Genomic DNA, 15,292 nt, shown 5'->3' with positions numbered 1-15,292 from the left:
AGCAGGATGGGCACAACGGACACCACACCAGAGAGGAAAATCAAGACATCTAACATAAGGAGCGAAGTGACAAAGGCATGCTTTGCAAGAAGACGATGGGGAGGCAACGAGTTAAATGCAAAGGAAAGTACAATGGAGTCAGAGAAGCAGCCTGCACCACTTGGGATAAAAATCAGGATAATATTGGGACAGGGGAACAGAGAAGAGGGGAATCACATCTCAGTCCCAGGTTCTGTATATTTCTTTTCCCCATCGCTCCTGCAGAGCATGCTGGGCCCAACACACTGACCTTTCGATGCGGAGTGGTTTAAAGAATCTGAATCGGATGAAATCTCCTGCCGTGGGGGTGAATGCCCAGAAGAAGTCCTCTCTCAGGTAGGCTTTTTCCAAGGTAAAGTGTTGGTAGGTTTTCAGACTGGTGCTCACCTCTGCGGGAGGGTTGACATGTTCTTTTCGCAGGGCTTGCTTTCCGAAGTCTTTGTCCTCAACATATGCAACACAAAGCAAGAGTTAAGGAGCCCAATCATGGACCGAGGCCCCATTCTGCTAGGTGCCATGCAAAACAGAACCCTGCCCCTAGAACCTTACAGTCTAAGGAAAGCTTTAGTTAACCTGGGTCAGATTCTTTGCCAGTGATTGAGTTATATCACAGAACGACTGGGTCATATGGAGTGGATTATACCATATATTTATATACAGTGATATTTTGTATCAGTTACAGAACCATAACTGAGTGCAAAGCACACTTCTTGCATTTTTATTACATAATAATTTTTGTCATAAAGAATAATGTCACTACTTTGCAGTTGGATTTTGTTAACATTTAAATTATCCCTCCCCCCAATTTACACTCTTAAGAAGCAAGCCTTAATTTGCCTAAAGATAAACACCAAGAATCAGATAAAACACAAACACCCAGAATGATCGTGACATGACAAGAAGGGCTGTTATACTAAGCTGCAGCGCTGTTGTGATGCTCCAGACTGAAGGTCAAGTGGCTCTGGAGAAGGCTGGAAACACAGGTCAGCCTTAACCTCACTTCAAGTGCACTGCAGCTCTGATGCACTGAGACAAATGGGATTAGGGAAACCTGGCAGTGAATTTGTCCCCGAACCACTTTAGTCCTGACACCTGCCATGCTTCAAGACCTTGTTTCCTCTCTGAATTCTGATTTCCTTCCAACACATTTTAAAATCTTCTTTATCTCTGGAAGTAAAACATCCCTTTTCTGTTTGGTGCCTCCCTCTCTTCCTCCTGCAATGCCCCAAATGAAGCATCTACTTCCCCTGCTTGAAGAGTTCGCGAACTCAAATGCAATTGAATCTCTTTATGAATTTGCATTGCACCAACCACCACTGTATTAACAAGCGGCTTTTAGTGACAGACTGCATGACAACCAGCAGTCCAGGAATGACAAAGAAAAAGGAGAGGCAGGGCATTTTAATAAAGGGGTCTAAAATATTCATTTAAATTTGCTGAGCTTGGAGGTGTCCCTTAAGTGTGTTGGAAAAACAAAAGGGGGAACAGAGATGCTGTATGACCCTGTTGTCAGTTGTTGGCTGCGTGTGCGCTCCCTGTGTGTATGCTGTGTTTGTTATACCCGCTCTGTTCTTGCCAGTTACTGTGAGCCTGCCAGCATACTTCTACTGACTTTGCTTTATAACAGACTTAACCATTGCTTTAGCTCAGGCCTCGTATCGGGCCTGTTCTGCTAGGCCTCAGGCCTTATACCTGGCCTGTTCTGCTAGGCCTCATGTTTCAGGCTCTTACTTTCTACAACAGACCCCACCCCAAAATGGAAACCAGCCGCTAAGATATGAAACTCCAAACACCACATCTGCTTTCCAAATGCAACATGTTGGCATGTGCATGTGAATCCAAAGCGCAAGATGGGCCTGACATCAGGGAGATCTTTATGGGTGAGGGAAGAATGCGATGCCACGGGGTCAGATACCCACTTTCAATTTCTGTATCTTCCCAGCCAAGGAGGAGTGGGTTCCGACATGCTGGAAGAGTGAGGGCTTGAAACGGATTCTCAGGTTTGCCTTCTGCCTGTCACAATGTTTCTGAAATGAGAAAGTGCTGTGAGAACCTTGGCTTCTGCCTTTGCCGTTCTGAGTGCCCGGATCACCAGGAGTGGGGAAAAGCAAAGGTCAGATCAGCTCATGGGGGAGAGAAGGGTGGGAAACACCCTTCAGCAGAGTGACCTGTGATTGGGGACACTTTCCTCTGGCTTTGATTTGCGAGTAAAATGACTCTACTCCGAGCTGGATGAATCAGTCATTGACTTTCAGCTGATCCTGCAGCAGGATTTGGTGAGCTGGTCCACCAGCAGGAGCAATGGCGCCTGCACTCTCCTATTAATTCCAGGTTCCTACATTTCAAACTCCCCTCTTTGCCCAACGCTGCCGAGTGCATTTTGCCATCTACCTGATCGGTGCCCTTCCTCCCTAAATTCTCAGCTGTTAATATCCAAGGAACAAAAACAGATCAGCCTCTCTGGCTTGCCTGGAAACTCATTTCGCTCCTCCCCACTTCAATCCCTGGGTCTTCACTGATTGAAGTGCAGAGAGCTCAGCTGGTTTAGCTCTTCAACCCAAACGATTTTCCCCTCTCTTTGGGCGAGTTAGGGACAAACTCCAGTAGGAGCTCGTTGCTTTCATTATGCACAGTACTCTGCATGGGGCTCTGCCAAGGCTGTCTGGCCTGATTTCAAACCACCCCAAGAAGGTGAGGTTGAAAGTTCAGCTCTAATCTGACCTAACTTTACCAGGTTCACAGAGGGGAGGGAAAGCGAGAGAGAGAGCAGAAAGGGACAAAGGAAAAACAATGAGAAAAACATTGTGAAATGGAACAGAGGAAACCAGACAGAGAGAGGTTGGGGAAAGGAGCAGCTGCCGTCTTCGCTGCCAGGCTCATGGGAGGGGGCGGAGCCACACCTGGCTGTCAGGGAAGGTGAAGGGCGCCCACAGGCAACAGGATGCAAATACGGATTTAAACCCAGGGAAAGATAAAGGGTTTTTTTGGTACACCGACCTCTAACCGTTTCTGTGATCCCACTTACAGGCGTGTTTGCAAAGCATCAAACGCCGCAAAGTCTGTCTCCGTGCCCTTTACGATGGGCTCTCTGAAGGCAGTCCCTACCCTATGTTAAGACTTAACAGGAAGACAAGCTACACAGAATCCCATCAGTCGGACTCAAGCCTTTCTTGCTAAACAAACTTGCAGCACAGCCCTCATTACCGATGCAGCACTGCCAACATCAAGAGATCCAAAAATCATGAGAGTGGCCCCAAAACCGAGAGATTTTAAAAAAGAGCATGTGTTTTTAGGTCAGTCTCTTGATTTTTGAACTCCCCCTGCCCCTCCCCAGGGTGTGCAATGAGTGTTGCCCACTCACCCACGTACTGGACAAGGTGATTTTGGCCCCTGCCGCAGGAGCTCCCACCCACCTCATCTGCCTGTCTCCAGCCCAGCAATGAATCCAGCCCCAAACCCTCATCAATTCTGTCCCCATCCGCCTCCCCGCAGCTCAGCCCCCCCATCCCAGCAACCCCCACTGCCATCAGTTCGCCCTCGCAGCACTCACCCCATCTGCTCAGACCCTGCCAACAAAACAACCACCCTGCCCCACAAGCCCCCACTCTCCTCACTTCAGTCTCCTTGCAGTCCCCAGGTCAGTTCAGCCTTCCCAGCCTCACCTCTGCTCCTGAGGGTTTGTTCACCCTCCACAGGCCTGGTGGGTTTGCAGTGGGGTCCCCTCTCCCACTTTCAGGTGGCAGGGGAGCAGATGCCCCACATCTGGGGCTTGACAACAGGAGCCCCCGCCACGCCCAGTGTGGCTGACAGGATTTCAAAGTAAAATCAAATTTCACTTTTAGAATGCTCAAATGTCAGGATTTTCTTTTTTCAGCCGCAGCTGGGAAAAAAAAATCCGAGTTGGCATCTCTGCCTGTGCCTCCCAGGAACTTGGAAATTCCAGGGCTATTCGCTGCAGGCTGCATTCAGCTAATCTCTTAATCCAACTCTTATTACATTATAAAATTAAAACTGGCCATGTTAATGGGAGAATCCCTATACACTGAAGCAAAAAACAGAGCTCATTTCAGGTCCCTATTTTAATCTGGATGGGAAAAACAGGTTACGGCATTTGTCATTCCCCCCACACTTTTACTCATTTTGTTAAGGATACATTTACTGAAAGCAACATTGTCCTAGGAAGGAACATTAGGGTGGGGAACTGTTCTGCAAGTAATAGCACAGTCAGCTCTACCCCAGGTAAATCTAAAATTAGTTTTCAAATGTAAGGAGAACAGCATATATCCAGATCAGGCAAAGCATTTCCCAAAAGCTCAGGTCAAGCTCAGCTGCATCTCGTCACTCCTGCATGGAGCAGACACACAAAGCAAATCCCAGACCAGGAGAAGAGCAGAGCAGACAAGTGCCTTTGGTTCTATAGGATATGCTGATTGAGAACGGGTCTGCAACCCATGAGCACAAACTGCCTGAAGAACAAACGGGGTTCGGAACACAAAAATCACACTCCACACGCAGGGTCTAATGGACACTGATACCCACCTCTGTTACAGCGTGTGGAGGATGAAAGACAAAAACCTATTAGAGAAAGATACCAGCCTTGCTTCCCTGGAGTCCTGTGGCACCCTGCGTCACTGACCTCTCTTTCAAATTTAAATATGTTCAGAAGACCGGAGTGTGCAACTGGCAGTGAGCTCATCTCACACTCACGGCTGCAACGCTCGTCCTCCTATGCCCTCCACTCCACTGCACCCTGTTTGCTCTGATCTCTTGTTGCTAGTCTAATCTAGAATACCAGAAGGGATGTTTATTTTTTATTGTCATCTGTAAAGCATCAGACGCGCACAGCACGGGAGACAATCGATCGCAATGACCACAATACAGCAATAAGGATTCCAGTGGAGTCCCCCCACCCTCTACATCTTAACATGGCTGCCACCCGCCTGGCTGTGGAGACGCTGCCAGAGCTGCAATGAATTCCTTCACCTGCTCTGCTTAAGTTGAAACACACTGTATACGTCTAAAAGCCACTGCAGGGTTTCTTCCAGGGTTTCTCGTGGGTGGCAAACCGTCAGTCAGCATGCACGTGTGCTCCAAATGCAGAGGGTATGCAAGTGCAATTCCAAAGGGTTATTTTGCTGTTACAATAAGGGAAGGGTGACGGCTTTGGGGAAGGGAAACACATGACAGTTAAAAGATAAGATAAAAGCATGGAGGGGAAGAGAGCACTTTCCTTAGGGTTTGGCGGGAAATCCTTTAATACTGGAGCTAAACAAAGAGCCAGTCTCAATTTTCCCTAGCACTGGAGAGATTATTGCCCAGAATGGGAAGTATCCTTCTACAGAAGGAGGGTTCTGACTTTTCTACCCACCACCAATAAAGCACCCACCCATATAGCATCTCTCAGCAACATGCTCACCTGGAAGGAAACATGTTGAACTTTCCAAACTTTTTTCCTAAGTAAGATCCCACTAGGATTTCCCTCGCCCTGAATGAAGCTTTTCTGGCTAACTGATATTAAGAAAGACTCAGAACAAAAGTTAATCATCACTACTTATAAAAAGAGAGCTTCCCTTCTTTCCCAGCAAGTTCTGGAGATTCAGGGCAAGTGCAGAGTAGAAAGTTTCTCAGTACCCTCTTTAGGGATTATTTACTTACCGCATCTTTTTCTGGGTTGCAAACTTTCACCCAAAGGATGTGATCAAGAAGCCAGTCAATGGGCTTGTCCTTGTAGAACATGAGTATAAACTCCACAATCAGGCTGAGATCCAGCGATTTGAACATCTTTCCTGCAAGCACATTTGGATAGAGAAGAGACAAAGCAGATACAGTATGAAACTAACAAGATCCCAGCAACTGAAAAGAATTACAAGTTCCTCAGGGGGAAAAACTCATCTCTTCTTGCATCTCTAAGGGAATTTCAAGTAGCCCTGGACCTGCGCAGTCGGGGCTTATGCACCAGCATCATCAATGCTGCCAGTACAGCCCCAAAATTAGCATTCATTACAGAACCATTGCTACGAAGCTAGCAACACACGTTGTTATGAGTCCCACTGAAGTGAAGGTCTAAAGTATGGAACACACACACACACACACACAAGATGGGGAGGGGGCACTGGAGAGGTATGGGGAAAATGGCGTTCATGCACAGTTCTAACAGGTTATTTTCCTGCCCTGAGAGCTCTGAAACACTTCAAACCCATTAAAACTAAATGTAGCCAACACCCAGCAGAGGAAGAGACAAAACTGCTTCCATAACCATACAGTGCTGCTCCCGAAATAATTCTCAGTTGATGTAAAACTTCCTCCGGCCCATAGACTGAGCGTGTTATAGCAGGTGCTCCAAGATCCTATCCGACCAAGAAGCAACCAGCCACATCCAGAAAGCAAGCCTGTCTGCCAGGCTATTGGGTAGATTTATTTTTATTAAAAATCAATCAAGATATCAATAGTTTAATACTTGGGGAAGCTGCAGTATGCACAAGCATGAACTTGCACTGTTCCTACCCACTTGTAAGGAAAGTCTCCTAGATGGTTTGGCCTGTTTAACATAGCACATCAATAAAACATCAGGACACACAAAAGCCAATGAGAAATCAGGGACAGTTGCTGTTGCCATGCTCGGTTTTACCTGAACCGTGTCAACAGGAAGGTGACTAACATACAGGTTCTCATTCCATCTGTGTAGCTATCTCAGGGCCAGGAGGTTCAGGACGGAAAACTTTATGGTACTTTATTCCCTGGGCAAGTCAAAGGGTCACTGTAAGTGTTAGAAGAGGCCAAGCACCTGGTATGACCCTTACTATGGGAAAACTTCTCCAAGCAAGGGAGTTATTCTTCACAAGATCTAGCCAGCAATACTCTAGCCACGTCTGGAAGGTGCTTGGGGGAAATGAGCGGAGAGTCGGTTACCGATAAATCCAAGCTGTGAGAACTCCAGGATCATCCACTCCTCAGACGGCTGTTGCAGAGCAAAGTTCTTCATTGTGCTGAGATAGTTTGGCTTGGCCACAATGTCATCCTCCAGCTGGAAGGGGAAAAGGAAACTCAGCGCACGTGGCAAAGACACGTGTTCCAGTCTCTCCACCGCACAACATTCAACACGGGAGGGCAGGGGAAGGGTTAGGCAAAGGCAGAGTTTACTGTGGGAAAATGCACTACACAGTCCCTTCTGAGCTAATCCAACAGGCTAAGGGAAAACGGACTCCTACTCTTTGTGAGTCCCCTCTGCCACTGCATCGTCTTCCATTTCCGGGCAAAATTCTTTAGCCTGTTTGGTCAAAGTGAGTTTCAAGAGCTGTGTTTGGTATCCTGCAGCTCATACACAACAGCATAGGTTGACCAGATGTCCCGAATATATAGGGGCAGTCCCAATATTTGGGGGGTTTTCTTACAGAGGTGCCTATTACCACCACCCCACCCCTCCCATCCCGATTTTTCACGCTTGCTATTTGGTCACCCCAGCATACACTGAGGCCCATTCATAATGGCCAGAGGGACTGCTACTTTTCTAGCTATTAGAACAGGTTCCATTGTAAAGTTTTTCTGCAGTGTGGCCCCACGGGCAGGCAAATTTCAAAGTGAGCCATCTTTCCCACAGTCATCACACTACAGTGAAGACTTGTGTTTTGGCTTGCAATGGGTTAACCTAAGCTGGTCCAAAGTAAATGTCTGTGTGCATGGGGGAGGGAAAGAGGAGGGGGGGGGGGGGGTAAGAGAAAGAACATGCGCTGGTTGAAGGAGAAATGCAGAGGAGTTCCTGAATATATAGCTATAGATATCTCACACCCACACCCACCCAACCTTGCCTCTCTCACTCACTGACACAAGTGAATTCATACCTTCCCTCCCCACCTTCAAACCCACCTGCACATAGTAAATGCCTTTGGACTGGGCATACATCATTAAAAAGCAGTAATCCAGGTTCTGTTTAGTTCTCCACCTGCAACACAGACAAATGTGACGTGGGCACCACTGCCTCACCACCAGCCAGCAGATGCTTCATTTGGGGAGGCAACACAATGCACCTTTCGCCGAAGGAGCAGATGGGATAAAGAAAGTCTATTCTTTACTGTATGATTAGTTTGGAGTTAACTGGAAAACAAGTGGCTTCTGAGGTAAGTGTCGTGTAGGTTAGCAGCTTTGTCTCAGTTTGACTTGTGGAAAAAAATTATAGGAAACACTTAAGGGCACGTATGAAGTGAACAACAATGCACATTCACCATATTGCATGTCCTTAGCTCTCACAAAAAGCAAATGTAAAGGTCTTGCATAAATCCACAGAAGGGTTTTTCCCTTCTGAGTCAGGAGAATGGAGAATGCCAGCACTACTTATTCAGATTTTTAAGGCATCTGGTATTACCTGACTCTTTCCTTGGGGTCGCCAAAAGATTCTCGGAGGCGAGAGAAGTCTGGATAGAAATGTGGAGAGGGGGAAATGACTTCCAGGAGACCAGAGTATATTTCCTTGGGGAATCTGAGAGAGAAAGGTGGAAGCAAGCAATTGCTGTAAGAGGCATAACATGACAGATTCAGACTGAAGTCACTTTGAAAACACCAGACCATGGAGACAAACAAAATGAACCTCCAAGATAAAACCTCTATAGTAGTTAATGCACTTGCAGGCATAGTTCTACCGCAAGGACACCAGCAGGGTACTTATTATGGGGTTTCAAATCTCTTGTTCTCCCGTTTCTAAAAGTCCCATGCATGCTTAGAGCTGAAATCTGGTTTTTTTTTTCTCTCTCTACTGCATGCAAACATGCTGATGTGTTATGGCAGGTTGCTCAGGGATGCTTGGCTGACAGCACAGATTTTCTTTTTTAAAAGTGATCCAACGAGTGTTATGTGCGGAATGCCCCAAACATTTGCAGGGAGAACGACACTCACTGCATAAGGGAATCAAAGCCTTTTCTTTCCTTCCTTTTAGGTTCTTCCCCCTCATACTGTCCAGTTCCCACTGTGCTACAATAGTCCAGCATGGCCATAAAGCAGCATCCCTGCAGGAGCACCAAGCTGGCACGTTTGGGAGAAGAGGGGAAGGCCATCAGTGGTGTTAATAAGCATCTGCTGAGGTTTTGCAGAGATTCTAGAATGTTTGAAAGGAGACTTGGCAAAGCCCCAGCACATGCTTTAAAATAGGTCACTGATGAAGCCCTCCCCCACAAACTCACTCCAATAGGGTGCAGTGATACAGCAGAGTGGGAGCAAACCAGCTGCCAGGTCAGAGGAGGAGGAAACTAAAGAAGTAAGCTGGATCCCCTTATGTCCAGGTGTCCCACAGATCACTGCTGTTTGGGGCAATCTGCATTTAACCCCTTAAAAGTATTAGTCTGTTTTGAAGGAAAACATAAGCATTGATATACAGGCAATGCCCTACAGATAATTAGCTTGACCCCAGCAAATCTGGCAGACCCAAAGCCTGATTTACTAATATCAGGTGGATATACAGGTGTTTGCAAAGTGTCAAAGTAAATGCCATTTTGCAGAGACTGTATTATACTTATTTGGGAGGTTATCAAAACCATTGTAGTTGGTCTTCGTTGTTCTTAGAAGACCCTCCAGGAATTTTGCCTGATTTCCAGTGCCTGATTTCCTATCGGGCCAAACAAAGCTACCAAAGTATATTTTCTCAGTGAAATGGCTAAGAACAATTTATAGGGTCACAGTCAAATAAAGAAAATCACTTGTCTGAAAAATGTGTTCCCGTTATTGATATATTAATCTTTGGACATTGTCTGTAACTGCAAAAGATTAGAGAGAAAAAGCTTTTCCCCAGTATTTTTACACTGTACCTTTTGACAGTACTCGGTGTATCATCAGTTTCATTGTTAACCCTTCAGTTTCCCTTGTTTGTGTGTCAGGGTATTCACACAGCAAGGGGCAGAAAAGACATGGCTGAGAGAGAGACTCCAGGACAGAAGTTGTCCCTGGAACTACTTTTAACTTGTTTTTTAAATTGATAACATTTCCAGCTGATATCATGGTGTCCCTTTAAATTGCCATTCCTCGAGCAATATCTGAAACATGACTGCTGGTTACAAATGCTGGGATGTTGATAAAGGAGCACTTGAACTTTCCCTGAGCAACACAAGCTTCGACTATGGACTCCTCCCGCCCAGTTTAATTTAAGAGATAATTAATATGAGTTTACTGGAGGAGGAGGAGGAAATCAAATCACTAAGTTGATTAAAGTTTCAGACCTTTCACAGAGGGGCACTTCCTTCAATAGTGCCTGGTAATTTCATCAGGGTACATCTGACAATCAGCTCGTCATCCCCTGATAAGTATACACTCCTGCCACAACAGCAGGAGGATGGATCTCCTGGCTTTGCACACAGCAAGAGAGAGGGCTCTGTTTCAGCTCTTCTACAAGTGCAGTAGGAATACAATGCTTTTATACGATCAGAAGCATGTTCCCAATCCTTCTCCCATCACCAGCTCAGGAACTGAATTGAGCCATTAGGTCACATCATCCTTTTAAAAGTCTTGCTCTTGAGTTTAGGGTGGTTCTTTGGAAACATGCAGACATGGAAGCTGGACTGGAATCAAAGCCTCTGTTGTTCAATCCCTTTCTTCTGCCTCTTTGAACGCTGATGCTGCTAATACCTAGACCAGCTCACTAATAATCTACCAACATTTCTCTAACACACACACACACACACACACACACACACACACACCCCCCCCCAATTGTGAGCAGCCACTATAACTTTGGGGCAGAAACTAACTATTACACTAATTCCAGAGAGAGCTCAGAGATGCAGTGCTAGAGAAGGAATGCAACCTAACCTGCTGCAGCAAAAAGGGGAAGAGAAAGGGACGTTAGACTGTAACAGCCTTATTTTGGTTTGAGATCATGTGTGCCAGTCATGTTGTTCACTTGCTCTGACCCTATGAGCAGGCAGGGTGCTGAACTATACAAGAATAGTATTCCCCAGGATTCCTGTAAATATAAATAATCCATGTGCTCATAACACCACAGAACAGGAAGAATGACTCAGATGCCATGATCATGTGCATTCAGTACATGCAAGCACAAAAGCAGTTGGACAAGATCAGACAGAAATTAAAGTTACAATACAGTTTTTTGTTTTTTTTAAGCATGAAATGAATTTGGGACCAACTTAATTAAGAGACAGAATGAGAGTCTGGAATTTATAACGGAAAATAATCAAGCAAACAAAAAGACATTTATTTTCTTTAACGAGGCTGTTACATTGTTACATGCCTAGTCCGCATCAGGGTAATGACAGGGAATTGCTTACAAGTTTTTGATATTTTCTGCCACTCCAGTCGCATATTGTTCATCCGTCTGAAAATGAAAATTAAACATTGTAAGAAGAGATCAGCTTCAGAGAAACCATCGGTACTTTAAATACCTCATCCTGATGTATTCCCTGCTCAGGTCTGGCATCTCAGAAGCCAACCTTAGTACTCTCTATTCTGTGCAGCCAACGCTTCCATACTCCATTCATCTCACGGCCTCCTTCTGTACAGCCCTTGTGCCTGAAACGTCCTCCACATTTTGGTGGATCAAAACAGAATCTTCTTCAAATCCTTCCTGCTTGGGCAGTGTTAAATCAGACCAAAATGCGAAGTGTTTGGGGCCACATGTGCCTCTATTTTCTGTACAGCGCCAAGCAGGCTGTTGGCATTCAATAGTCCCCGACAGAAAAGGAATTCTACCTTCATCAGCAAAACAGAGGGGTGTCTATTATAATGCACATTTACATTTTGGGTTAATTTCAGCTGCAAACCTGAATCTCTCAGTTTTGTCCTGAGATTTGACCTGGCCACCCCTAGCTGTTCAGAGGAAAAGAGTAACCATGCTGCATGACACTAACGATAAAAAATATAAATGCAAAGACTAATGCAGATGCCAGTGGAGAGAAAATAGGGCCCCAAGCTCTAATTCCAGAATGCTGGATCAAGAGCCCCCCCCCCCCCCATGATTTTATTTCTCTGAATGATTCCACTGCTTTTGAAACAGCGAGCACAACTTGCAGGCTGGAATCTGAAAAGGAGCAGGGACGATGACTTTTACCATCACCAGGAGTACGTGGCTAAACAATTGCCTGCAATGTCCTGCTCAGGACGAAGTGGTGTCACATTTGGTGCTGAAGCAGGGTGAAGAGTGCAAGGTCAGGGGTTTACGCCAGAAGCCAAGGCCAGAGCTTTACCCAGAATAATGACAAGTCAAGTTTTCTAGAGAGAAAAGTTCCCCTTCCCAAGGGGTTCTCAGAATCACAGAGAGAAACTGGTTTCTTACCCAAGCTGAGCTGGGAAAACAGCTACAAAAAGGAAGATGGCCTTATATTCTGAGAGCAAACACACAACTCCGTAAGAGCTCCCATCTGTCACAAGCACTGCCTCAGCACTCAGCATCAGATGCCAAACACCACATCCACCCACACATGCCATCCTGCTTTAAATGATGATGTAGGGGAGGAAAGGGGCACCTCCCCACAATGACAGCACATGGAACAGCAGCAGTCCCACTCCATGAGGGCTCTTCCTATTACATCTGTGTCTAACTGCTCTGACAGGGACAGCTGTCCCACTGCAAACGCAGCTCGAGCACTCAGGTTGGAGTCTTACAGCATAACAAACAGGCGGCTTCCCGCCGAGGAATCGTTTTCACAACTCTTAGAGAGGAAGTTAGCTGCCAGAGACACATGCTGTTGAATTGGGAATTGCTTCTCGGTTTCTGATACTCTACATTTTTTTTTAGAGACAGCCATTAAAACACCTCAGGATGGAGCCCATATCATCACAATCACATCAGTTTTCTTATCCTCTCCCCCCAGTCCCCGGTTAAGACTACAGTGTTGATGGTGCATAGATTCTTCAAGCTACCGGACGACTGTTCAAATCTCATACCATATTTTACATCATTTCCTACCCTAGGCCTGAAGACTCGTGACCCACAGACAGTGATGTACAACGAAATGCATTGTCTGGGGTGTGTGTGTGTAACAAGCACAGCAATAGTTGTATAGCACTCTTCTGTGGATATCGCAGCACTCAACAGTTACAAGGACAGAGTCTACTTACTCCTTCTTCCTGAAGTAGTTTTACCTCTATTGTTACTGGTATCACCTAATACTATTATAACAGATGCGAGAGATTTTTTTTCCTCTCTTTTTGTGTTTTTGGCAATATATTTCAGAGCTAATTTCACTGTTTCTCCACAGTCAGTTTATATATTTAGAAAGAGAGAGAGAGAGAGGAAAAAAAAACTTTCATAGTGCAAAAGGAGGGAAACATTTTGAAAATATAGGGGAGGGGAAAAAAAAAAAGCAGTTTGGCAGGGGGAAATCAGTACCTGAAACTTCTTTCAAATCAATTAAAAAAAAAAAAAAGTGAATTTTACATTGATGCTTCCTTAAAATGCTCACAAGATTCCCGTGAGGTCCATTTTACAGACAAGTACATGAAAGCACAAAGGCATTAAGCGACTTGCCCAATGGCACAGTTAAGGAGCGAATCAAACCCATATCTCCCAGTCCCAGGAGGTACCTACTAGTCCAAATTTCCTCCCTAAGCACTTTGGATAGCAGCCATTAGCTCCTCAAGAGTGCACTTCGCTTTTGTATAAAAAATGCAAGCTAGAGACCTGAAAGCAAAATGCCACTCAAAACATCGAACTGCTGGTAAACAGGTAGCGCAAACAGGTATTTATCTTTACTCTGCTCCCAGCAACAGGTTTTGCTTGCTCAATGGATTTCTGGAAACTAAGACAAATGCATTTTAGGCTTGAGAAAATAATCCGGAGGGGAAAGCTGTGGAGAAAAATAACCACATAAACCCCTCGATAAAAGCAGCTCTAGTGGATTAATGCACCACGGCTTTTTAGCTCTTGAATTTAGCAGCTGATTTTGGCCCCAGGCATCAGTGCAACCAAATGTGCTAGTCTCAGTCTTGGACGAACGGCTGGGAGGTGGCAGAGAAAACATGAAGGAGTCTTGGGAGGGCAGCATGAATGAGGTGGGAGTGGTGTTTGCAGAGCTTCAGTCAACAGCTGCTGTGCAGTTTGTGGGAGTGAGGTCAATGAACACAACTGAAATGAACAAGATGAATGCATGTGCCATGTTGGCAGCTGTAATGTAATTGTCGGCTAACACACTGACCCTCCATCGCAGAGCGTATCCAAGCATCGTTTCACATTAAAAACAGGCTGCTGGATGTGCCTGATGAGCCTTATCAGAGAAGCAGCCCAGGGTTTGGCTTATCTACCTCTGCGGTGCGGGACCTGGCCCTGGGCCATGAGAAGACATCCTGCTGTTTTATGGCTACACACGGCCTCCTGGACCAGCACCAAGTCCCTGTCAGACAGAGAAAGGGGATGAAGAGCTGATGGAGTGGGATAAAGAGATACAAGCGTCATGTTACCTCAGCAATCAGAACAACAATCACAGCGTCCTCCTTTTCCTGCGGGGTGAGCTCTGAGATCAGGGAGTTCAGGGTGTCCGTAAGGTACGAGTGCACCTCCCGCTTCACGCTGGGGATTCCCATCACTATGGACACTGCTCAGAACCAAAGCAAAACGTTTTCAGAAAGGCAGATACAGGGCCATGGGCCAGGACAAACAACAAGACACTGCACTCAGCCCCCTTTTACTTGCTTTTAGCACTATATTCCATCAACAGGAAAACAGGCTAGTGATCGAAACACCTGTGGGTACCCAGGCCTAATTCACTGGGTGTTGGCATGCAGGGCCTCCCTTGGAAGAATCCAGCACCATTATCACAGCTTTAAGGATGATATTTAGGAAATGTTGCAAAACGTACCTCTTCAGAAATGCCTTTCCACCATAAAAAGGCATTCAAGACAGACCCCTTCTACTCAGAACAGGCCAACCAACCAACCAAACCCTTAACAAATCAACGTCAAAAAAGTTTAAGTTAAAAAAAAAAAAAAAATGAAAAATGAAAACCCTAACACAAGCAGAGTTTTTGCCCCAAAGAGGGGAAAAGTGTGAAGGACACCATGAAGTTCACTTGGAGCTTTACTATTGCCACTGACTTTACATGGGAGGGGCTCAGATACTACACTGATGGGTGGCAGTAAAACCGTAAGACAGACAGAGACAGACAAGGGTCAAGTATCACTGTAGGGCTGGTTAAAGCACAGACAGTAGCTCCCTGCAGCTCTCAATTTACAAGGGTTACACTCTGTGGTCCATTCTAATGCATTGCTGCAGCGAGGAAGCCTGCAGGGAACTTTCTGCAGTGCAGCAGGCAGGGGAGGAGAA

At 45.8% G+C, this 15,292-nt stretch overlaps 1 protein-coding gene across 1 annotated transcript in view; it reads right to left on the bottom strand.

The window, feature by feature from the left end:
* Positions 1–15,292, bottom strand: part of MGAT4B (alpha-1,3-mannosyl-glycoprotein 4-beta-N-acetylglucosaminyltransferase B) — an 82,277-nt gene that overhangs the window by 7,030 nt on the left and 59,955 nt on the right. Inside the window, exons 4-11 of the mRNA XM_067567223.1 lie at positions 14,431–14,564; positions 11,304–11,350; positions 8,399–8,512; positions 7,903–7,978; positions 6,949–7,063; positions 5,695–5,825; positions 1,959–2,066; positions 290–483 (exon numbers count right to left, since the gene is read on the bottom strand). Coding sequence (XP_067423324.1) covers positions 290–483; positions 1,959–2,066; positions 5,695–5,825; positions 6,949–7,063; positions 7,903–7,978; positions 8,399–8,512; positions 11,304–11,350; positions 14,431–14,564 — 919 coding nt within the window. The remainder of the gene's footprint in view (positions 1–289; positions 484–1,958; positions 2,067–5,694; positions 5,826–6,948; positions 7,064–7,902; positions 7,979–8,398; positions 8,513–11,303; positions 11,351–14,430; positions 14,565–15,292) is intronic.

Source organism: Emydura macquarii, unplaced genomic scaffold (assembly GCF_026122565.2).
Source record: "Emydura macquarii macquarii isolate MOO-44397 ecotype Brisbane River unplaced genomic scaffold, CSIRO-AGI_Emac_v2 contig_2768, whole genome shotgun sequence".
Taxonomy (NCBI): domain Eukaryota; kingdom Metazoa; phylum Chordata; order Testudines; family Chelidae; genus Emydura; species Emydura macquarii.
Note: the sequence above shows the minus strand (reverse complement) of the source record. Positions and strands in the feature narration are given on the sequence as shown.